The following is a 24957-nucleotide window of genomic DNA, read 5'->3' on the forward strand; positions in this document are numbered from 1 at the left end:
CCCTGACATATCCTTTACCTGGCTCGATGTGTTCCTCTCAATCTGGACTTCTTGAAGTTGTGGCTCCCTGATTTTTACTTCTGTTACTTCAGTGTCAGTTTGTGTAAAGAATATGGTGCTTCCATGATCAAGCGTTGTGCTTTCTTTGCTTGCTTCATGAAGTCTCTCCTCCTGTGAAAGTATGACGTCATTTTCTTTTCTCCTAGTAGAGTAAGTGAGCATTTCATTCGTCATTTGATCTGTCACTGTGAGTCCTTCATAAATCTCTCTCTCCTCTGAGCTGGAACGAGAGGTCCTAATATCAACATTAGTGTTGTAGGATTCAGCCATAACTTCATGCTTGGGAGTCTCAGGACTGAGATCATCTTTCATTTGATTCTCAAGAAGAGAAGCTTCCCCCAAATAACTTGTTATACAGGGTCTGGAGATAGATGCTGGATTTGTAACAGAATCAGCCATGTTTTCCTCCTCAGGTGCCTCTAGCTGATTGCTTACATCTTCAGCTGTTGAAGTCTGCTTGAAAAGCTGGTACTCAGGACTGTCTTCCAGCTCAGCCTTTATATCAGCACTGAAGTCCTCAGAAGGTCGGCGATCAGGGCTGATCTGTAGGTCTTCAGATAAACTCCTACCAGTGCTCATGACCGGTTCCTCTAACTGCATCCTGTCCCTGCTCTTTTCTGATAACTCTGGCTCTTCTCTCGGAGGGCTAACCCTTACGTCATCAAACTGAATTGTATCATTCATTTCGACTGTTTCTCCAAAATAAGCAATATCTGAAATTAGCTGTAATTCCTCAGAGTTATCTCTCGTTAAGCTTATTGTTTGAGCCTCTAAATCCAATGTCCCACATATGTCGACCTCACTTTGGGGATGTAAAATTGTGACATTCTGTATTCGGGATTGCAATTTAGGCTCCTGTGTGGGACTGTGTTCGCTCATCTGTATCTCTTCAGGATCTACTGATTCAGATATCAGTGTTGAAATACATGTAGCAGCACTGGCTTTGTGTTCAGCCAAACCAGCTTTACTTTTAAAAGGGTCATGCCCAGTCTGAAATGCTTTCATCAGCTCCTTTACAGATGTAGTCTTTTTTTCTGACAACTCTGATGCCTCTCTCTGTGGGCTAATGCTTCCATCTTCCCACTGAACTGTATCAGCAAATGTTACTGTCTTTTCAAAATAAGATCCATCTGAAATGAACTGTGACTCCTCAGAGTCATCTGGGATTTCGCCTACTGGTCGATCCTCTAAGTCTGTTTTGTCATTTTTCTCGACATCACTCTCTTGATAGACAATTGTGACACTCTGAGTTTGTGACCTTGACTCCTGCATAGGACTTTGCTCAGTCCTTTGTGCAGTCGTATGTATCTCTTCAGAATTTCCTGATTCAGATATCAATGTTGAAATGGAAGAAGCCACTTTGTGTTCATAAAGCTCAGCTTGAGTATCTGAGGGATCATACCCAGGCTGAAAGGCTTTCATCAGATCTTTAACAGACATAGTCTCCTTCTCTGACAACTCCGATGCATCTCTCTGTTGGCTAACGCTTCCATTGTCACACTGAATTGTATCAGCAAATGTTACTGTCTTTCCAAAATAAGAACAATCTGAAATTAACTGTAATTCCTCAGAGTTATCTCTGCTTAAGCTTACTGGTGAATCCCTTAAGTCTGTTGTGTAACATTCCTTGTCATCACTCTGTTGGTGGAAACTTGTGAGATTCTGTGTTTCTTTCTCTTCAGAATCTCCTGACCCAGATATCGATGTTGAAATACAAGAAGAAGCAACAGCTTTGTGTTCATAAAGCCCAGCTTTAGTTTTTGAGGGATCCTGCCCAGACTGGAATGCTTTCATCAGCTCCTTAACGGACATATTATCCTTCTCTGACAACTCTGAAGTCTCTCTTTGTGGGCTAACACTTCTGTCTTCACATTGAACTGTATCAGCAAATGTTACAGTCTTCCCCAAAGGAGGACTATCTGAAATTAATAGGGATTTCTCTGAGTTATCTCTGATTAAGCTCACTGGCTGATCCTCTATGTCTATTTTGTCACATTTCTTGACATCACTCTGTTGATGGAAAATGGTGAGGTTCTGAGTTTGGATTTGGGATTTGGGCTCCTGCGAAGCATTTTGGTTAATGGTGTTGATCTCTTCAGAATCTTCTGATTCAGATATCAATGTTGAAATGCAAGGAGACACACCAGCTTTGGTTTCTGAGGGACCATGCCCAGTCCCGAATGCTTTCATCAGCTCCTTCACAGACATAGTCTCCTTTTCTGGCACATCTGTCCGTGGACTAAAGCTTCCGTCGTCACATTGAATTGTATCAGCAAATTTGACTGTCTTCCCAAAAGAAGCACTATGTGAAATTAAGTGTGATTCCTCCGAGTTATCACTAATTAACCTTCCAGGTTGGTCATCCACATCTGTTTTGTCAGATGTGTTGATATCACTCTCCTGATAGAAACGTGTGAGTTTGGTTTTGTGAGTTTGGGTTTGTGAGTTTGCCTCCTGCATGGAACTTTGTTCTGTCTTCTGTTTCTGATCTCCTGAATCAAATATAAATGTTGAAATACAAGAAGAAGCCACTGCTGTATGCTCAAAAAGGCCAGATTTACCTTTTGAAGGGTCCTGCCCAGTCTGAAATGCGCTCATCAGCTCCTTCACAGACATAGTCTCCTTTTGTGGCACATCTGTCCGTGGACTAAGGCTTCCGTCGTCACATTGAATTGTATCAGCAAATTTGACCGTCTTCCCAAAAGAAGCACTATGTGAAATAAACTGTGATTCCTCCGAGGTATCGCTAATTAAGCTTGCAGGTTGATCATCTACATCTGTTTTGTCAGATTTGTTGATATAACTCTCCTGATAGAAACTTGTGAGCTTCTGAGTTTCATATTGGGAGTTTGCCTCCTGTATAGGACTTTGATCAGAACCTCCAGATTCAGATATCAATGTTGAAAGACAAGAAGAAGGCATTGCTTTGTGCTCAAAAAGGCCAGATTTACTTTTTGAAGGGTCCTGTCCAGTCTGAAATGCGCTCATCAGTTCCTTCACAGACATAGTCTCCTCTAATCTCTCTGTCTGAGATCTTGGGGATTTAGGGGACCTGGGAACTCTGGGGAGTTCTGGCATTACCGCCTCATTCTTCTTAGCAATAGAATATTTTACCTGAGGAATTGGTTCCTGAGTATCTTTGTTCATCCCCTCCTCCTCAACTTTGTTCTGTAAAGCTTTAAGTCTTTCCTTTATTGATCCTATAGGTGTTTCAACCACTGAAGGAGAAGCTGGAGGATCCATAACTGTGGTGGGTAAAAGAGCACTCTCCTTGAGAACGACATCGCCATCTAAAGATTCTTCAGAACTCATCCTTTCCAGCTCACCCTCAGAGCTACTACATCCAGAACGCTCTCTGTCTCTAAGTTTCTTTCTGATAGGTTTCTTGATATCTGGGGGACGTTGTTTGCCGTCACGCTTTAGAATAACCTGTTCAAATTTATCTTGGACATGGTCTTCTAGAGAACCACATGTCACTACAGGGCTCTGCTCAAGGTATTCGTCCATGTCGATGCTGAGGTGTGAGACCATGCCTGTCATGTCTCTGACCTCTGCGGCAGATCTACTTGAAGTCTTCCCCTCAATGCAAATCTCCTGAAAGACTGGTTCTTCGACAGGGGAATACTTTATTTCAACAGACTTGGTCTCAGAGCGTGAACTCCATTTCTCTTTTGTAGCATCACGCTGTTGTACTTTTCCTTGTACCTGTCTACTTTCATTTATGCCACATCTTTGAATCCCTTCAACCTTTTCCAACCGGTCTTTGAACACAATGGCCGAAGGCTCTTTTTCGTCCAACCTTCTGGCTCCAGCTCTCTCTTCATATAATACATGCTCCATTTGCTCTGCAGTTAAAACAGTGGATGATCGGATGTCCGACATGTCTGAAAGAAGGTCCGGGCTTGCAAGAGTTGCAGGGTCAAGAGGTTGGTTTGCTCTCAGGGAGAACGTCTCAGTTGATTCAGACTCATCATCTTCAATTGAAAAAGTTTCAAAATCAAAAAAGGGTAAAGAACATAAGGGACAAATGAAGTGGGAAAGAGAGACATCAGAAAACTGTGATCAAGACAATGTGATCAAAAATCCATCTTCAGTTCACAGAGTATGAAGGAGAATGACAAGACAGAGGATAAGGAAGTCTTGAAAAGAAGACCAAAAAGAAGATGAGAAAGTCATCCAGAGGAGTTTGGAGGGGAGAAGAGCAGCAACAGCATAAGCAAAGCCAGGAGGAGTAACAAAACAGGTAGAATATGGGCAAGAATATATATATATATATATATAAGATATCTACTTATGGAACAAAGGGACAGGAATTAAGGATAACAGACAAACAAAACGTCTCAAGATTGTTGCTCACATGAAGCCTACAAATTAATGTTTGAAAACATAGAAAGCATAATTCACTTTGAATACAAACAAATAATAAGGTTTTAATAGAAGGAGGTGTGAAGTAAGTTAATAATATCAAGCAATATAGTCGTTGTTACAGGTTACTAGATGGTGAGTTTTAAAGTTTTAAAAATAATTTGTATTTGTAAGAGAAGTAAAAGTCTTTCCTTACAAATAAGTGAATTATGTTATATAGTAATGAACTACTCTTGTGTGACATTATTGCACTATTAGTTCACCTACAGAGAAGAAGAAATGACTTAAAATAACAATCATGTAAAAATGTGAATGGGGATCTGATTGGTAGTGCAACTCGATGAATGAGTGAACTCAAAGGAATGTTGGAAAATGAAAATAGTGGCTAAATTCATACAAAATGAGTGATAATAAAAAAAATCAGCAATAAATCAACACACTTTAAATAAAATAAACAAAATGATGTTTTTCAATTATTTCTTTACAGAACAACAGTTTCTCAGCATGCCACTGGTAAACATGTTAAATGAATGAGATGAGAGAAAATGAGTGGTCAAAATGAATACTTTTCATATTGCATATTATTACCACGAAACAAAATGACATCACGATAAGATGAAATTTGAACATGAATACCGTGAAAATCAGAGCAATTTGAATAAAAAGTATTATTTTGACCAACATTTCTGATTAAAAGAAAGTCCGTGGGATTGTGAGTGAGGGAAATGCAGAGTACATCAGCCATAGCATAGCTTCCAGTAACAATACAGTGTTAGTAGAGCAAAATAAGAGAGCAGGGTTAATCCAAATGGAAAGTAAAATATTCAATCAGTGCATTTCTTAGCACATAAAGGTGTAAATATTTATAAACTAATACTTTACAACCTTTATGGTCTTATGTTAGGTGATGTGACTGCAATTTAGATTGTGTCGTATTTGCCAAAATACGTATATAGTGGCACCCACAGTACAGACACACAAATGTCTCAAATGATCGGGTCCATTTCTGAAAGATTTGTGAAAATAAATCACAAAATTCTAAAAATGTTTAACACATTAACACGAGACGCAAAACAAGAGTTCAGCTTACATTTCTTGTCACTCCTCTCGCTCTGCAAAGAAAACAAGATTTAAAAAAAGTATAGTTAGCTACAACCTACTTCGGACATAATGTTTCCTTTTGTTGGGGTACGGTATCAAGTAAAATGTATTCACCTCATCATCTGCATCTTGTTCTGAATCAGACTCCTAAAGAGAAGAAATCAAACAGAGAAATCAAACAAAGCAGTTATACAATGCAGCTAAACATAATGTGCTTTTGTTATGAATCCAAACCTAACCTTTGAGTATGTCGGGAGAGTGATGTTCAGGTTGCAGATGGCGTTGTGGTTGAGTGTACGATATGTGCGCGGCTCCTTGGTGAAGGACAAGCGACCACATGGCTCCTGTGCCGTGTCTCTGATCTGTCCATCAATTGAACAACAAGTCACTCCATTAATGACAGATATTTCCACATACATGTATCGTCATTTCTCAATCGCACAAGTAGACATTTCAGACGTTCTCTTCCAATGTGTCGTCATACCTTGATGAAGAGGGCCAGTCGGTTCTCTTTGAAGGCAAAGAAGCTGAAGACGTGGTGCTGGCCGCTCTTGGTTAGAGGCACCAGGTTTCCAAAGCAGTCGGCGAATATGGGTTTTCCCTCCAGCACCTGTGTGGATATGGAGAGCCAAGGACCTTAAATCTCAAACAGTGTTTTTAAAAGTACATGAAATGTATGAATGAGAACCAGTTGGTGGGCTGTGTCTGCTCTAACCTCTATGTGTGTCCCTGACACCCACTCTTCACTATCCAGTACACTTTCCCCCCACAATATGCTTCTATCCTTCTTTATACTTTAGTTAAATCCTTTGTCACACTTTCCCCTCTTCTAATTTATTCCCCACCTCAACATCTCGGCTCCGGGCAACTTCCGTGAAGTTCTCTTGCTGCTCCAGGGTCTTGTCCATCTTGTCGTCCGTCATGCAGAAGCAGCGCAGGCGGGCCTCGATGGGGTCCAGCGTCTTGGCAAAGATGACAAACTTGGCCATGTATGGAACACAGATGATCTCCCTGTACAGCTGAGAGCCAAAGCTAACAGACTCCTGGACCTGTCTGCAGTCTATCAGCCAGAACCTAGGAATACGACGGACATAATTAGTCAAATCACCGACATCAAGACAGTGTTAAGCTTCTACGTGACGGAGGGAGAACTGACCTCGCCGACACGTTTGTGGTGAAGGACACGCATTGGTTGACAAAGGTGAGAGGCGTGGAGCCGGTGATGTCCTCCCACTGGGCGGGAGTGGTTCCCCCTGAAACACAGACCCATGATTTGTTCCAACACCTTCCACGCTTGTTCACTTAGTATAGATTAGTCCCTGTACTTACCTGTAATGCTGCAAAGCAGGCGTAAGGTGGGGGTCTCCCCGCTGTACACTCCGCTCGTCCCATCACTATTGGAGCTCTTGGGAATAGGGATGGTCATCGTGATTGGCTTGTGGAACTTCCTCCTTCTTGGCTCCAATGTGACAATTGAGCTGAACGTGGCTTTGTTCCCAAGAATCTTCCTCACCACCTCGATATCAATGGGTTGAGCCTGGGACCACGTGTAATGAGCGAGAGTCAACATGACTTCATCGGTAACATCTGACTCTGGGCAAGAAACACAGTATGCACTGCACGCACCTGTAACCCAACTCTGATCTTCTTGGTGAGGGCTCCCTCGGGGAAGACGGCCTGCACCTGGGGCACGAGAGTGCTGCTGAGGACCCCGCCTTCTGGTCCAATCAAATGACTGTCCTGCTTAATCCGCGACACCACTGCAAAATACTGCGGGAAGTCTCGGGTGATGATGCGGCATATTCTTTTCTTTTCAAGCTCCTCGGGAGAATCGAGTTCTGTGAAGAGGAGAAATATTTAGTATGCATCATTTTGTTTGGAGCATGAAGTTTCAGGTGTAAAGATTGTGCCCATTTTTCTGTAATTCATTACTTCCTCATGGCTTAAATGTTGTCACATTGTGGCTTTCGTGCTGCTGTGTTTTTGAGTATTGTTTGCATTAAAAGTGCCGTGATGCAAGATATCAACCCCTATCTATTGACAAGCCTAGATAAGTCTAGATAAGACCCCGTACTTTCATCCATGCCGTTAAGGATCTGGTTCAGTTCCTCTTCGGTGAAGTCACAGTGGTGTTCCCTCCAGCTCTCCCCTGTCTCACTCCTCAGGATCACCAGCTCTCTCTCTGTTCCCCGCAGTGCTGCAAAATGGGGGATCTCCACAATCACGGGCCTACAAATAGTGATGAGGAAAAAAATCAGAGACAATTTGGACTATAAAGTATGTGGTGGCTTTAATCAGAGATAATATGATGTCTGGGTTGATTTATGCAAAAAAAGGGGAAAAAAAGATTAAAGTTTGAAAACATCAGGTGCATTTCATGCCTTTAAAAAAAAAAAACATATTCATGAAAAAGGCATTTGAAAATAAAATGATCAAACACAACGAGAAAATCCATTCCACATCAGGAGCAGAATCCAACTAGTGTGAGGATTGGTACTATTGAGGGAAAGTACGGGGGTAACGCAACAACACAAGGCAACGGGTTGGGGAGCTTTTATAGGACAAAGAAAAGGGGAAGTAACAAAAGAAAAAGGAAAAAAGTCACTCATAAATATAATTTCAGGAAAAAATAAAATAAAATAAAAAGAATCTCGGGTGGGCACAGTAGAAAAAATATGGGTGAGTATGTAACCCTTCTGGGATGGTGGGGTGTCGCCCAACCATGGTCCTACCCGAGGAACTTGGTTCCTGGAGGACCGAGCTGCAGGATGCGGCTGACCAGGCTCTCACCCTCATTTAGAGGGGGCGGAGCTGTGGGGAGGTGGAGCTTACTGATCCATGAGCAGCACAGAGGGGGAATGAAGAAGAAAGTAAGAACACACCACACAACAGTGTCAAGACACACACGCCACACACACACGCACACGTACACAGGGACACACACAGTATAGACACACTTACCCCAGGAATTGGGCTCCAGTGGGTCCCACTTCGATGATGCGACCCGCCAGCCCCTCCCCCTCCACCATAGGAGGCATGGAGGCCAGGCGGTGCCTCTTCACCAGCCTGCATGTCACCCGCGTGGGTGCAGAACACTTTCTCGGCGGCACAATGATTCGCAGGCCGTTGTGACGGCAACCACGCATGGCCCCGCCCCTGGCGTCTACCATGAAGCTGACCAGGAAGCTGAGGAAAAAAGGGTCCGGCAAGAAATCCAATAATTGTTTTTCTTTTTTTACGATGGGTGGTTAATAAATGCAATACTTCCGGCACAGATGTTACATCTGTTGACCGTGAGCCTCCATGCAGACGAAGCAAATGCCATTGCATTGAGAAGGAAATATCTTCATGACACCATTCAGTTCTGATATAACAACAAGCATATCGCAGCGGATTGCATTTCATTCCAGCCCGTTCGTCTTTCCAGTTTCATTTGCATTGGATTTGCAAGCCAGGCAAGCAAAGAGGAGGTCGTTGAACAAGATTACTTCTGGATAATCTTGTGTTTCAAGGTGCAAATATGTATCAACTATTCGGCATCTTCAGGCAAGTAAGTGCTTTCAGTGATAATCAAGGTTACTGTATATGAAATGTTAACGAGTTAGGCTTAAAGATGTCGAGAGTAAAATTGCAAGATCAGTGCTTTACTGACACTTGATGTTTTAGGAAATTACTGAGCCATTTTTAAAATGGAAATATATATAATATATAATATATTGTGCGACAAAAAACCTTTTCATGGGATTTATATATGTTTTTTAATATATATTCTTATTCTTTCAGGACAATCAAATTCAGATCCAGCTGTCCTAAACGCCCCACTGTGCCACGTTATTCTCAACATGAAAAATATGAATAGTATATTAGGTCTCTGTATGAGCTCCAGATTAAAGGAGTCAGATAAGCATTGAGGAAACAAAAAACTTGGTTAGAACATCTCTAGAGAACAAAACCTGAACTCTGGAAATGTGAAGTGCATTATGAATTCATGCGGAAAGATAGGATGGGAATGAGAAGAAGAAAAAAAACGTTCACGGAGGAGAGACGAAAGAGAGAGTAGCCAAAATAAAGAATAAAGAGTATCACCTGCTGTTGTCATGGTCTAGGCACGGAGAGGAACGGCTAGAAGCAGAATACAACAAACACACACACACGCACACACACACACACACACACACACACACACACACACACACACACACACACACACACACACACACACACACACACACAATCACAGACACAGCCAAGACAAGAAAGTGCACAAAGAGGCAACCAAACAAACAAAAAGGAGAAAAAGAGAATAAAGAATAAGTAAAAGTGAGAGAAACCAGGCGAGAGAGACAGAAAAAGACACAGCAGCAGAGATTTAAAAAAAGAATTATAAGAGTGTAGAAAACACAGATGTGAAGGAGTGAAAAAATAATGATTCAGAGGTGACTCACACACTCCTGATAGTGAACAAAAGCATGTGACAAATGGAGTTTCCAATTCACGAATTAATGAACATCTTTAGTGTCACTTAAACACTTAGAAACAGTGTGTGACGTGTGGCGCGTGTGTGTGTGTGTGTGTGTGTGTGTGTGTACCCAGAGTGCAGCAGGCTGGAGGACAGCACCACGTTATCAAGGTGCTCAGCGCCCCAGCTCAGACGGAAGGAGTCCTTATCGTGTTCTTTAGACAGCGCCGACACCTACAGAGCGACAAGCAGGCCAGTTTGGGTCCCAAAAGCCACGGAGATTATTCTAAAACCAACAAAATGACAACCGCACACGTTTTTATGAATTGCTCGGCCCTCACCTGGTGGCTTGTAAGCATGTCTTCGATGAGAACTCCGTCTCTCTGACAGAAGCTTTGGTGAATGGGAGTGTGCTGCGGCCTGTTGGAGAAGCAGGTTGGATTCGTCTTTTTTGTGTGTTAATTACATGTACGGCATGTCGGCCCCTGCTTTACACGTGCGCTGTCATTTTATTAAGTGTGATCATGTGTGTGTGTGTGTGTGTGTATGTGTGTTGTTCGTGACCTGTCCAGGTTGTGGCTCATGTAGCTGAAGCTGTCCAGGTAGTGTCCCGGCAGAGAGTCATCTCCCAGCTCTCGGAGATCCTCCGCTCTCAGGTACTCCCCTCCATCACCCGTCATGGTGTCCTCACCTGGGCAACGAGGACCAGAAGCAAGGTGGGGGCGGGGGGGGAAACGAGGATTCGGCTCTTTTATAAAATCCTGCGGCTGATTGAATCATGTGAGGACTTCCAGTCTCGTGGGCCGATTTCACTAAATTTGCAACATACCAGCTTTCACCATACGTAAAAGACAAGCATTAAAGCTCTGCAGTAGGACTCACAAATGCATCTTCAATTTGTTAGTCGTCAAACCAATCGAACATCCACTTCGATTTTTTGCAACCAGAAGAGGCCCGAGAGGGCGGAGCTTAGTGCAACAACCAAACGCTGAAGGTTCTGAAGACCTGACAATGTATACTGCATAGATCGGCATTACTAAACCAGTGCATTCCTCAATTATCCATAATCATCACAACTGTCATGTTCATATCCACATCCACACACACGTCATGCAGTTAGTTTCCAACATTGCATTAAACACAATCAACAGAGAAGGATCAAGGAAGATCTGTGTATTCAGAATCTGATATATAAAATGTACAACAACAACAGTGAAGGGATCATGGATTTTGAGGAAAAGGCTGGAGACAAAATTCTCAAAATTCATGGTTTTAGCTAATGCATTACTGCACACTATTCTCATATGATGACAATAACAGCAGTAAAGTCCACACCAGGCTGACATTTTGCTGTACCTTCCAGCTCCACAGACATCTCAGATAATGGCTCGTCTTCCAGCCTCAAAGCTATGAAACATACAGCTTTAAGACCCACGGCTGCAAAACTACATCACCCACAATGCACGGCTATTCATGACTACTGAACAATGGAGCTAGCATGTTTTATCCAAGGTTAGTTTTGAGATTTATGATCGGGGTATAGCCTATAAATTATGAGCCAGTACAATAAACAGGACAATATTTGTTTTAGTTTTTTTTGCTTTTCAGTCTAAAGTAACTCACCTTCTTCATCAGAAACATCAAGGATCTCAGTCATGGTCTCAGGAACATTGAGCTTGTGTTTCTCAGTGACCGTCTGACGTGATCCCCATTTATAGCCATGGGGGAAAGAGACAAAACCAAAACAGAGAAAAGTTCATTCCTTTTTTCTGGAAATAATTTGGACCAAACCTACTGGTTCCAGATGTGGAGTCCAGAGGTACCACAAGCTTACCGTTGTGGTAGTGATGACCTCCTCGGTGACGACTTTCAGTGTGTCCACTACAGAGATGTAGCCAAGGCGCTTGGCAATAGACAGGGCAGTGTTTCCATTCTAACAAGAACACAGAGAGAGATAGTGTTCATGTGACAGAAAAGAAAGACTACTCTTTTTATTAGAGAGATGCTTTTCTTCTTACCACTGTCATAGCGTTGGGCTTTGCGCCATGTTGTAGCAACATATTGATGATGTGCGTATTCCCTTGTTGCGCTGCCTGGTGAAGGGGCGTGTATCCATTCTGCACAACGAAAAGGATTGCATCACTGAAATAACACGGACTTCATCAGCGATCAGCGTTCCGGCGGAGTTCGACATTTGAACTCTACCTTGGTTTTGGCGTTGACGCTGGCGCCTTGCTGTAACAGGAAGTTCACCATCTTGCCGTTCCCATAGTGACAGGCCACTATCAGAGGGGTATATCCGAGCTGAAGAAGTAGCAGAGAGGATGTGGACAGTGAAAAAGGTGACAAAAAAGTGTTTCTTTCTAAAATTTGTCTATCTAAAATTTCCTTGTTTGTGGAGCAGCCGTGTATGTAAAGAAACCAACGGACATGAAAGCGTAGAACTCTTAATGATGGAGACGGGTGACTGAAATATTGTCATGCTTCCCTAAAGCCAGCAGGTGGCAGACAAGCTGAATTTGTATGTCAGTGTTCAGCTTCCTTACAGTTAATGTAAAAGCAGCCAGTGAACATGACCCCCTGCAGCAAATGCATAAAAATTCAGCTACATAACACACCTGGGGGACTCCCTTTAAATAGCCAGTGCGTATAACACCAAGATATTAAATCCTTGTCTCCACTTCTGTATAATCCCTTCATTAGTGTGTTTGTACCTTCGTTTGCTGATCCAGGTTGGCGTCATGTTTGGCCAGCACCTCTGCTGCACTGACTTGGTCCTCTTGGGCTGCGAGATGCAGAGGCGTCAGTCCGGTCTGTAACACACAAAGCACATTCAAAGTTGCATTCCTGTCTTTTTTTGTGTGGTGTTGTGTCCAAAACCAGTGTCTGACAGACCTTGGTGGCCGTGTTGGCGTGAGCTCCCTTGCCCAGCAGCAGGCCGGCCATCTCGGCGTGTCCTTCCTGGGCCGCCAGGTGCAGAGGGCTGACTCCCTGCTTGGTCAGAACGTTGGTCTCCGCTTCGTACTGCAGCAGCGACACCGCGATGTTCGTCTGGTTCTTTTTGGCGGCAATGTGGAGAGGAGTGTATCCGTTCTGGAGAGTAGAGAAAGAGGGAACAGTTAGGTGCTGGGACAAAAAGGTCACTCCAGATGGGTTCAAAATTCAGCCTGAAAAACCACGGTTAAAAACAAGAAGACATCAAGAATAGATCGGGTTTTTGTATCACAACTTGCAATGAAAAATCCCCGACAAGATCTTGCGGTAAGCTGAGGAAACAGAGTTCATACTAAAAGTAGAATGCAGTGCTTGAGTGCGTGGCGTACTAACCTTTGCAGTGGCATGAGGCGATGCCCCTTTATCCAGCAGCAGCAGAGCTACTTCTTGGTTGTCATAATGAGCTGCCACATGCAGCGGAGTCAGGCCATTCTGAAAAAGGTGGGGATTTGATTGAGTGACGGAAACCGTGATGATTTTTCTTGAGTTTCGTCCTCCATTTCTATTCCACTCTATATCGAGTGTATGAAACACAACAGCCCCACACTGTGTCTCTATTCAAACAATGTGTAGAAATAATGCAGGTTTTCTGTTCACCTTGCCGGCATCGTCAGGGAGAGCTTTGCGTTGAAGGAGGAGCTTTGCTACATCCAGGCTTCCATACTTAGCAGCTACATGTAATGGAGTGAATCCTTTCTGTGGAGGGAAAAAAGGAGGAGAGGCTTGTTTCAAACCTGCGTGTCCAAATGTTTGTGAGTCTGTTTAAGAATCTTGAATCTGTTGCGTGTTTTTTCTGTGTGTGTGTGTGTGTCCACCTTCGTGGCCAGCGAGTGTGAGGCCCCGGCCTCCAGCAGCACGGCGGCGGTCTCCATCTGGCCCTCCCGGGCTGAGATGTGGAGGGGAGTGTATCCGTTGGTGGTGGCGGCGTCCGGGTGAGCCATGTGCTGCAGCAGCAGCTGGACAATATCGGTTTTCCCCAAACGGGACGATATGTGGAGGGGAGTCTGGTCCTCCTGTGGGCAAGACGGCAAGTTGTGTTAGAAAAGACAGCAGCCGGAGCCGAGGCGGGCGGCGTGACCGCCGTGGGTGTCGTGGAAATATTGCTTGTTTGCGATAAACAGAAGGCAGGAGCGATTAACTCACCCTGGCTATGGCGTCCACCAACGCTCCGTTCCTCAGCAGACAGCGGACCACTTCCATCTGACCCGCTCGTGCTGCCATGTGGAGAGCTGTCTCACCCCGCTGACGTGCAAAGAACAGGACGTTTGTGAGCATCAAGATGCTGGAAATACTGAAAATGCAGCTGGCTTTACGCCATAATTATGACTACTGACTAGAAGAGAGCTGAACAAACCATCCGCCAGTATACTCACAATGTTACGGACGTCAGGAGACGCTCCGCTCTGCAGCAGAAGCAAAACGATGTTGAGGTGGCCCATGAAGGCGGCTACGTGGATGGGCGTCAGGCCAGACTGGAGAGAGAAAGAGAGAGAGAGAGAGAGAGAGAGAGAGAGAGAGAGAGAGAGAGATGAGCATAAAGTGTAACCTTCCACACAGTTCAAGTGTTCCGTATCTACAGGTGCGGGTCTGATTGGCTCACCTCAGTAATGGCCTGAATGGAGGCTCCATATTTGACCAACAGCTCCATCACCTTCACCCTGTTCTTCTTGCAAGCAATATGGAGAGGAGTGAAACCATTCTGGAGAGAGAGTGGAAGAGAAACTGATCAAAAATACTACATCGACGGAGGAGGAAATGTAGTTTTATCTTTTTATCGCTCTTTTATCGGATTCTCACAGGTCATTTGCTGCTTGTCAGGAGCATTTACATAGAAAGTAATGAAGAATTAATTAAATATATGTTGGTAAGTGACTCAGGGTTCATACACAGTTTGACTAATGGATTTCCATGACTTTAAACCAAATTTCCATGACCAAACATTTTGTGAAATCTCAGTCTAAACAAATGAAAAAGTGAGAAAATGTAGTATTTAAACTAACAATGAGAATTCCAAAGCATACAGAATACCTTAAATAATACAAATGAATGAGAGACAATAGTTATAAACAGTTTTTTTTTTCAAGCATATTAATTATTTCAAACTCAGCGTAAATGAACGTCATGAACACATGAATATGACACATTTCCATGACTTTTCCAAAACGTTTGGGATTTTATTTTTTTCAAGGACTTTTCCAGGCCTGGAAATAACCATTTTAAAATACCATGACTTTTCCAAGTTTTTCATGACCGTAAGAACCCTGTGACTACTAAATTCACAGTATGACCGTCAGACTTTGTTTCCACTGTTGGGCCTCGTGGCCTACGAAAGAGAATGGTGCCATTTTCCTTTGTTTAATTTAATGTGACGGGTATTATGGGAATCATTCCCTCACCCTGCATCGTCTCCCTGTGAGTGCATATGTGTGTGAACCCCTACCAGAGCTCTGATGTTGGGATTGGCCTTCTTGTCCAGCAGCAGCTTGGTGACTCGGTAGTGGCCGCAGTGAGCCGCGACGTGCAGCGCTGTGAGGTAGTCCAGTGTGACGTCGTCCACCGGGGCCTTGTGCTGCAGCAGGAGCTTCACGCACTCGACGTGGTCGCCCTGGGCCGACATGTGCAGCGGCGACAGTCCGTTCTGTGTTGGGAGGAAAGTGACAACGGCAGAGGTGAGAAGCAAGAGGAGGCGAAAACGCGGGCAAAAAATATTAAAGTGATTTTTAGGTTAAATACTGTTGAAAGCCTGACGTTGTTGTGCCCTGGAGCACAACATTACACATTTGTTTCGTGGGGAAGAAGAAGTGTGACGCACGCTGATCCAGTAATATGCATATTACGCTACCTTGGTTCTGGCTAAGATGGGAGCTCCTCTCTCCAGCAGAATCTCCAGTGCTGGGTCGTGGCCGCTTCTGGCTGCACAGTGCAGGGGGGTCAGCCCGTCCTGCGGGTCGATCACACACACACACACACACACACACACACACACACACACACACACACACACACACACACACACACGCACACACACACACACAGACGGAAGCGCGTTAATATACACAAAGGGTACAAATGTATATGACAAACGGTTGGTTGATTCTATTAAAGGGACAGTTCACCCTGAAATCACAACTACATATTTTCGCTCTTACCTGTCGATCTATTTATCGGCGTAGATTGTTTTGATGTGAGTTGCCTGGTTTTGGAGGCATCCGCTGTAGATATATTATAGGACTATGTGGCATTCGGCTTGAGATGCTCAAAGAGCCGAAAATACATTTAAACAAACATTATCTTTCGAGAAATCATGATTTTATTATGAGCAGTTTCAAGTAAGAACTATTTCATCAACCACACTGAGCGCCATATAGTCCTATTGTATTCAAGAGAAGGCCGACATCTCTACGGCCGATATCTCCAAAACTAAGCAACTCACGCCGTAACAATCTAGATTGGTAAATAGCATTCCAGGTATGAGGGAAAATATGTATTTCTGATTTAGGGTGAGCTGTCCCTTTAAGCAGTCATTAAGTGGATGCTATCAGAGCTAATGTCCCGGCTGTAGATAAGAGTCTCACCCTGGTTTTAGCATCTATCTGACCTCCTCGGTCCAACAGCAGGGCCACCATGTTGGCGTTGCCTCTCTTGGAGGCCACATGGAGCGGCGTTATCCCATTCTGACAGACAAGGGGGGAAAAGGAACGTTATGAGAACGCAACGATAACACAAATATTTATAGTCGTGCACAGCAAGAATATTTAAATCACATTCCAGTTCCGCATCACAGAGAAAGTCCTACAATCCGTCTTAATAATTATTTGCATGGTTTTAATCTCTTTGCGCCTGAGTATCAAACAGTTACGTCACCAACTACCCAACTGCATCTAAAAGAACCTGAAGCTAACTTCATGGACCAATCTCAAGAATGCAACCTTTGACAGGCTAGAAAGGTAGAAATGCTGCCAATAAAGGCTGAGATTAAAAGGGAAAGTTCAATATGTTAAACACAAGTGCTCTGCAAGCCTTCAGGTGGAAACACAAACGTCAAGTGTTAATAGACAGCAGTGGGGGAAATGTCTCGATTTGTTAAAATGGGGGCGATACCCTGGCCATGAAGTCCACAGCGGCTCCTCTGTTCAGCAGCAGGGTGGAGACGTTCACGTTGCCGTAGTGAGCCGCGATGTGCAGAGGGGTGAACCCACTCTGTTTGAGGCGGACAAAGAGAGAGGGAGGGAGGGAGAGAGTGAGAGGGAAACAGGACAAACAAAAAAGGAAGAAAATGCAAGATAGGTTTTTTTTTTTCAGCAGGTGAGGAAAAAAAAAAGTAAGAGTTGCAAAAGAAGAGCTAAGTAAGATGGAATGACATGAAAAGACAGAAAGAATAAAAGAACGCAAGAAAGACAGATTGAATTTTTTTTCTGTGGCGGTTACCAGAAAGAAAACCTGCCTCTACTGATGCCTCATGCTGGAAAAAAAGGAAACTACACACATTTGGTGTAGGAAGGAGCATAAAATAATTAGCATACACCCAAAATAGCACAGGCCATACATAATGCATGCAACAACAAAATCACTGCAATTCTGCCATGCTTGCTATGAAAAACACCCAAAACAAGTGGTGAAATAAAAACAAAGCACAAACACTAAAACTAAAATACACAAAGCAACTAACACACTATGTGTATCTGCTTGGACGGACAAATGGACATTTATATATGAGCCATATATAGATATGAAACTAAATATCTACAGTACACAGTTAAGTGGGTTCACTCCTTACCTTCCCATTCTGATAGACATGGTGCAATTTAATTAAGAAACAGAGTTAACTTAAAGATCAACAACGTGTTTCAGAGAGGAAAAACAATGCGCTCAATGAGCTGTCAGGTACACATGCTGCAGGTTATGCACAGAGAAAGCAGTGAATGAAAAAAGTGAAATGTGATCGGTGTTTCGGTCGACTATCGAAATCTCTTACGCTAATACATTTTAAAAACATAAGATTCATCAATAAAAAAAATAAAAATGAAATGCAGTAAACTAACATTCTCTGGGGATCTGTTGGTACAACACAATGTCTTTCGCTGTCAGCCATGCGGGAGTGTGTGGCACAGCATCGTCATCTGCATGCATTCGTATTAAATGGGACATAATTCTGTCATGCAGGGGAGGGGGTCTAAAGTTAAACGAGGGAACGATCAGGACAAAGGAGCTGAAAGGTGGAAACGTGACAAAAAGAGGGAATTAAATGAAGAGGTGATAGAGTCTGTATACCTCCGTGGTTCTATTGACCATCATCTGGTTGGGACGCATAGAGAGAGAGAGAGGAGGGAGGGGGGGAGGATGTAGGGTTGTTAGGGAAAGGGGGTTATCACAAGAATCGCATCAAACGCAGGGTGAGTTCATAAGGTCACACAAATGGAAAAGAAAAAAGACGTGGAGGCAAACAACAAATCCCTCTGAGAGGCTCTGCATTAACATGATCGTATTTCTAAACGGCAGGCAACAAAAATTGTAATCGATAAAATAAATAGAAGGCCGATGCATCATCACCCACTTCCTGTGTGTTGTAATTGCACTCTCCCCCTCCTCGCTGTTCCATCCTCCCCTCATCCATCCCATCTTGGGACTCCGCCTCCACCACTGCTCCCAGCCCCTCCCCTCCCTCCCTCCGTGGGCTCCGCCCCTCACCTTCGACTGGACGTCGGCGTTGTGGTCGTTCTGGAGCAGCAGCGCCGCCGACTTGGTGTCGTCTTTGCGGGCGGCGATGTGCAGCGCCGGCAGGCGGACTTTACCCTTGGTGTCGTGCTCCAGCAGCAGGGAGACCACCGAGTTGTGGCCCTGCTGGAGGGCGATGGCCAGCGGGGTGAAGCCGTCCTGGGGCAAGCGGAGGAGAACAAACAAGAGAGAGAAAGACAATGAGTACAATCAATCTAGAGAAAAAGCAAAAGGAAAAACAAGGACGTCCGTACCTCCGTTGCAATGCTTTGGTTCCCGTCATTTTCCAACATGTATCGCACCACCTCCAGGTGATTCTCCTGGGCGGCCATGTAGAGCGGCGTGAAGCCGTTCTGTGGAGGCAAACGCACACAGGCCGTACTCGCACGTGCACATAATGCACGATCGTATGCTGCGGGGGTTTTGGTTGGCGCGACGCACATTTTCGAATGCAACGCTTTCTCACCTGTGACTGAGAGTTGACGTCGCCTCCTCTCTTCACCAGCAGTTGGACTACTTCTTTCTGTCCGGCCAATGCGGCGATGTGGAGGGCGGTGTTTCCTTTCTGCAGAGAGAGAGAGAGAGAGAGAGGTGGTTGACGCCACCGGGCGAGTGAGCGTCCCGCGTGGGTATAAAGGCCTTAGAGCTGCTCAAACATCGAATACACATTTGCTAATACACATCCGTTTTCATTTTCAAGACGTACTGACTGGTTAATACCAAAGGCCACATTCATGTCAATCCAAGGACATGGGCAGACAGCGGGGTGTCAGATTCATTCGCGGCTGTTTAGTGTTGCTGTAGTTGTTAAGCTGGACCCATTAGACATCCGAGCAGCTTACCACTCACACTCTCGCTCTCATCCTTCCCAGTAAAGACACAACATCCAGATCAAGGGGGATGCACGGTGACTTTGACGAAACTGATTCAAAATGCTCTTCTAGCGTCGACGTAAATTAAAAATCGTGAGTGTATGAAAGTTTCCAAAAATGCAACGTAACTTTACCCCTCTTTAAACCCCCCTCAGGCCCACCGCCGCCCCGTGAGAATCGAGTTTCACGGCTCAAGAGAGAGGCAGTGATTCATGTAGAACTGGCGCCACCATATATTACTTGTCACCCAGCTCTCACTACCACCCCGTCTTCCTTTCTTTCTTTTCATTTGTTTTCCCACATCTTCCCTCCCCCATGTAGGGGCTAAAGATCCCACTGCGATCCGTTCGTATCCGCGAACCTGCCGATAATTAAGGCGACGTGGACGTGTACCTTGGTGGGAGAGTTGACGGGCGCTCCTCTCTCCAACAGCTCCTCCACTAAGTCCATGTGTCCCTCCTTGGCCGCCAGGTGCAGCGCGTTCAGGCCGTTCTGGAGAGAAGGGCAAGGAGGACAACACCAACGTCAGGCTTTCCAGGAGCCAAACGGGGCCCGAGTGGCACCAGGCTGTATACGTTTGAGGAGCCTGCATGGAGGTGTGGAATTACACTGCGTTCTACAGATGCTACCATGTCGTCACATCACATCGGAACATGCAGTGGGAACAACACAAGGATCAGATTATTTTATTATTTTATCGTGTGTGAAATAAGCACATTTAAATAAATATAACATGTTGATAAAAGTGGGATGATTTGCATTTCTAAAATGCTTTGGCAGATCCACCATCCAGCCACTTAAACACCAGAATGGTAAATGGACTTGAACTTTTCGAGTCTTCCGGCCACTCAAAGTGCTTTTCACACAACATGTCATCCGTCACCCGTTCACACCCTGATGGCAGAGGCTTCCACGCCCATCAGGTCCTGCATCCAACATTCACACCCAGACGGCACAGCCTGCGGGAGCAATTTGGGCAGACAAGTGTTTTGCCCAAGGACACATGGAGTAGCGGCGGCGGGTGATCGAACCGTCTGATTGAAGGACAGCTGAGCCACAGGCACCCAGAGAAGTACTCTAGAAGCAGGATCAGTTAGAGAAAATACAGCAGATTTTTTTTTTTTTCCCCCCTCTAGGCCGGTTTGCATGAAAAGGGCCTCTCTGATCCATCAGGACCTGAGCTCCACGGCGGGGAGCAGCAGAGTGGAGCGCACACGCTTCACCGGCCGCAGCACAGCTGACGTATTCATACGCAGACGCATGCAGAAACACATTTCCTCTGAGACGGACACGCATGAACACACACCCCCCCCCCACACACACACACAGAGAGAGAGAGAGAGAGAGAGAGAAGGATGGTTCACCTCGTCCTCGTCTTCGTCCATTCTGCGTCGTGTCTCTCTGACACTAAGGGAGTACCTAAAACCGTTGTCGGTTCCCTTCCGAAGTCTTTCTTTGCTTCTTTTTTTTCTATCACCTTTTTGAATAGTGCTTTAAGATGGATTTAGAAGTGATGGAGCTCCAACCATCCCTCTTCCTCCTTCCTCTCGCACCCCACACCCCTCCTCCCCCCAACCCTCTCTGGGTTTAGATCCAAGCTTCTGGGTCTGTCTGGCTTCGTCTCCCCCTTGCAGACTCAATCAGATGGGTTACAGAGAGGAACTGTGCCTCCTGGCTCTGAAAGCTCTCCTGGCACTGATGTAAACGAGGAGCCGTTATGTTGCTTACACCTCTATCATTGCCTCCTTCCCTCCCTTGTGAACGTACAACACGCATTCATGCACACAAATAAGTTAACACACACTCCCTCCCTCTCAGTTGCCAAATGCCAAACAGCCAAAAGGGGTGTTGTGTTTCTGCACAGTCACGGAGGATATGTAGAACACAACACACATACACACAGGCATAGATCACATTTAGAAGCTGCTGAAAATGTCAACCTTTCAAAAAGAAAGAAAAAAAAGAAAAAGTGGGCATTCTTCAGAGGCCAAAGTTTGGTCAAGTGGGTCTTTAAAAGGGTAAGAGCCACCATCACATATATGTGTTAATGCAAGAACATATATAAGACTTGGATCACCGTATAGGTCTTTCCATATCTCGATATAGCATGTTCTCTGGTAATTCAATAAAAATATATAATAAATATAATTATCATTACTCCTGTGTCGGTTAAATACTTTACAAATGAAAAGTATTTAGTTTTTTTCCCATTCAATTAAGAACTTTAGGGCAAAATGAACATGACAGTTTCAAATGAAATCATAGAGAAAAAATATATATATATCAATCTATCCGTTTTTAGTTTGTTTTATCAAGTCACAATTTACAATTACTATTGTAATTTATGACAACATAGACCAGCGGTAGAAACAGCAAATCCTCAAATTAGAATATCATTTATTTGTTTATCCTCACATTTGAACATCTTTAACCAGAACATTTTTGACATATCTGCTTGAAAAAAATGCACAGTCATCAGGCGATGGGCGTGGTCGCTCCGAGCTGGAGATGCTCGCCATTCTCCCCTTTGGAGAAACATTCATCGGGATTGTGAGGTCACAATGCCAACGCTTCTACTGTCATCGCTCCAGTGGATCATAAATCAACGGGTGAGGGAGGAAACCACCTCTAAACGTGAGACAAGAATCTCTTTGCTGCAGGTTTGAACATTGCGAAAAAAGTTGCGTTTCAACTTTCACTCCTGAAACGCTGGACTCAAGAATGATGCGATCTTATTATCGAGCCTCAATCACGTCTCTGCCGTCCAGGAGAGTCGAGCAAAACCCACAACGAGCTGATCCCAATCTCCTTTCCCTCTGAGCTGCAGGCGAAAGCTTCATTTAGCTAATGGACGTCCAGCCCGGCGCGGTGATCCCTGGCAGTTTGTGGTGCTTCCTGGCAGGAGGGCGGCCGTTGAGCCCCATCCAACGCAGATTAACATTCAGGTCCCTTTGACCTCTGACCTTTGTTATAATCACACGTGGTAATAAATGGTCACGTACATTTGGTTTTGTTTTATAGGCCACAATGTCAGAGGGGATGAGCGTTGGGAGGGGGGGAAGGAGGAAATAATGTAAATGCGTGCAGATTAAAAGAGTAATATCACTCATCGAGGATTAGCATTTGGCTAGATTAGAGAGGGAAGTCTTTCATTGTGAGGGAATGGAAACCGAACGGGCCGCAGACGTGAACACGCGCGCCACAATGGGACGTTTTGCGTGCTCACTAAGGCCCGCTGCCGGGGGAAAAAGCGGGGACTTAAACTATCTGTCAAGAAGGTGTTTTATTTATCTCACTACGCTCACTCGCAGGGAGAGTGTCTCTTTCTCTCCTTCCCTTTCACTAACTTGGACAGCGCCTCCGGCCCTCGGCGCCAGGCTCCGGCCCTCGGCGCCAGGCTCCGGCCCTCGGCGCCAGGCTCCGGCCCTCGGCGCCAGGCTCCGGCCCTCGGCCTCGTCACCCTGCTCTGCTCTCCAGGATTTGACTCTCCAGTTCGCAACGAACACTCAGGATTCCTGGGTGATATTACTTCTGCTGCTATGAATTTTGGGGGATACATTTTCTGGATCGTATCTGATGACATTACAGAAAATAACAATGCTGATAAAACACGATTAAACCTCAAACATCTCTCCTTTCTTAAGATACCCAATATGCATACGGCCGGCAGCCAGACCCTAAATAGACCCTTTCCAGTCTGCTGTTGATATGTCTGGCATTAGCTGTGCACCATTTTACATTCCTATAGCAACCAGTTTTTCCATCAGCTTTCATCCTCCCTAAACTACAACCGTGCCTGCGTGTCTCGGCTATGGAGTCCCATGACGGTGCCGCTTTCCTTCAGGCTCCCTCACCTTTTTTATCCCCATGTGAGTTTATTGATGGATATGTCATATTTAGACACCAGCTATGAAACATATATCCCATAAGGTAAACCCCTTCCTGTCTGAGTAAGTCAAGCTTGCTTTGAGAACAACTCTTTCTCCAATGCTACCCAAGAGCTCCGGTCTGTGATGCATTTAATGTAGATAACTGAGTGAGTGAGAGGATCCCAGACCACGTCCTCTACGGCCGCCTGTATCTCTGTTAAACCCACCAAGGAGAGGAGTGTGTTATATAATTGATCTGGGCCGCTTCCATCATCTGAAAGGTTTTTATCCCTCCTATCAAAGGGAGACCCAATTTTGACTAGTTAAGGAGAATATTTTTAATTATTTAGAGAAGAAGGTAGTACGTTTAATATGTTCCAATACTATGATGATCATGACGCCCCAAAAAAACAATCCAGATGGAAACTATTTAAATTGCAGTTATTATGAATACTCTGGGGACCTAATTTAGATCAAGAAATAGCTTCAGACTTCAAATTGTATATATACAGAAAAGAAAAAAATCGGTGTCACTGTAGTTTCTAGGTCGCTTGCAGCTGAAAAATATCATCTGCATCGAAAATTATTTATCTATACCAAAAGGTTCACCCACTTCAAATATGCACTACCAAACAGCTCCAATTGCAAACTAATCATTAATTATCCTTTTATCCAAGTGATAACACTGCGCTGATATTTTGAAACAGCTGACTGACAAAACTCCAATTTGTACAAACTTTCATACTAAAGTCACTGCAGATTAGTTGATTACTTCCAGTTAGGAGGCCGCACATTTTAGATTGATATGATTTCATGTCTGTTGGTGCTCTCGTCAGGCGCTCCGACTCTATCGACTGCAATGCTGACAGAACTATTACAGATAATGGCTCTGTAATTGGGTGGAGTGCTTTTCCACGGCCATGATTTTGATCCACTGGTTTCCTTAAGAGAGATGTTGCTGCTAATCACAGGTAACGTGAGACTTTTGACTCATGAACTGGGCCTCCTACGGTCACTCTGGTGGTTGTGGAAATTGGTTTCTCCTTGAAATACCATTAAGGTTCAAATGGCATCAAATCTGGGAAACCTGCCGCAAAACAACACAAAAAGAGATCGAACAAACCGCCAGACATGCCTGCAGGAGGAACGCGAGCCTGGTCTGAGCTTGTGCATGTGTTGTAAGAAACACACAATCCTTTACATGCATGTGAAACAAGGAAACTTGTTCGGGAGTATGTCTGCCTTCAGTTTTGGAATTTAACGCCAATTAAGTGAGAGCCGAGTGACGAGTTAATCGAGGAAATTGAGCAACGGTGAAGTGAGCCGAGTGGTATTTATCTCCCCAGTACATTTAAGCCTACTGTGTTACAGGATATTGGCCTCTCTCTCTCTCTCTCTCTCTCTCTGAAACACTCACACACAAACACTCACACACAGACGCACAAAGTGAGAGCATCACTGGGATATATATGAAAATGTCACTCGCATTTTTGGGCACTTGAAAAGGGCTCGAATGTGATCA

At 44.6% G+C, this 24957-nt stretch overlaps 1 protein-coding gene across 1 annotated transcript in view; it reads right to left on the reverse strand.

Moving 5' to 3' along the window:
• Positions 1-24957, reverse strand: part of ank2a (ankyrin 2a, neuronal) — a gene marked incomplete at its 5' end in the record, with an annotated part of 64426 nt that overhangs the window by 34968 nt on the left and 4501 nt on the right. The window contains 39 exon segments of the mRNA XM_079219249.1: positions 1776-2151; positions 2971-4034; positions 5516-5537; positions 5641-5673; positions 5766-5888; positions 6011-6136; positions 6372-6600; positions 6683-6779; positions 6856-7063; positions 7153-7364; positions 7601-7755; positions 8259-8357; positions 8488-8712; positions 9613-9648; positions 10116-10219; positions 10327-10405; positions 10550-10676; positions 11609-11681; positions 11820-11918; positions 12004-12102; positions 12191-12289; positions 12700-12798; positions 12881-13078; positions 13313-13411; positions 13577-13675; positions 13795-13992; positions 14123-14221; positions 14353-14451; positions 14580-14678; positions 15420-15617; positions 15822-15920; positions 16555-16653; positions 17081-17179; positions 17757-17765; positions 18251-18274; positions 18668-18853; positions 18949-19047; positions 19161-19259; positions 19960-20058. Coding sequence (XP_079075375.1) covers positions 1776-2151; positions 2971-4034; positions 5516-5537; positions 5641-5673; positions 5766-5888; positions 6011-6136; positions 6372-6600; positions 6683-6779; positions 6856-7063; positions 7153-7364; positions 7601-7755; positions 8259-8357; positions 8488-8712; positions 9613-9648; positions 10116-10219; positions 10327-10405; positions 10550-10676; positions 11609-11681; positions 11820-11918; positions 12004-12102; positions 12191-12289; positions 12700-12798; positions 12881-13078; positions 13313-13411; positions 13577-13675; positions 13795-13992; positions 14123-14221; positions 14353-14451; positions 14580-14678; positions 15420-15617; positions 15822-15920; positions 16555-16653; positions 17081-17179; positions 17757-17765; positions 18251-18274; positions 18668-18853; positions 18949-19047; positions 19161-19259; positions 19960-20058 — 5686 coding nt within the window.

The sequence above is a fragment of the Taurulus bubalis genome (assembly GCF_910589615.1).
Source record: "Taurulus bubalis genome assembly, chromosome: 6".
NCBI lineage: Eukaryota > Metazoa > Chordata > Actinopteri > Perciformes > Cottidae > Taurulus > Taurulus bubalis.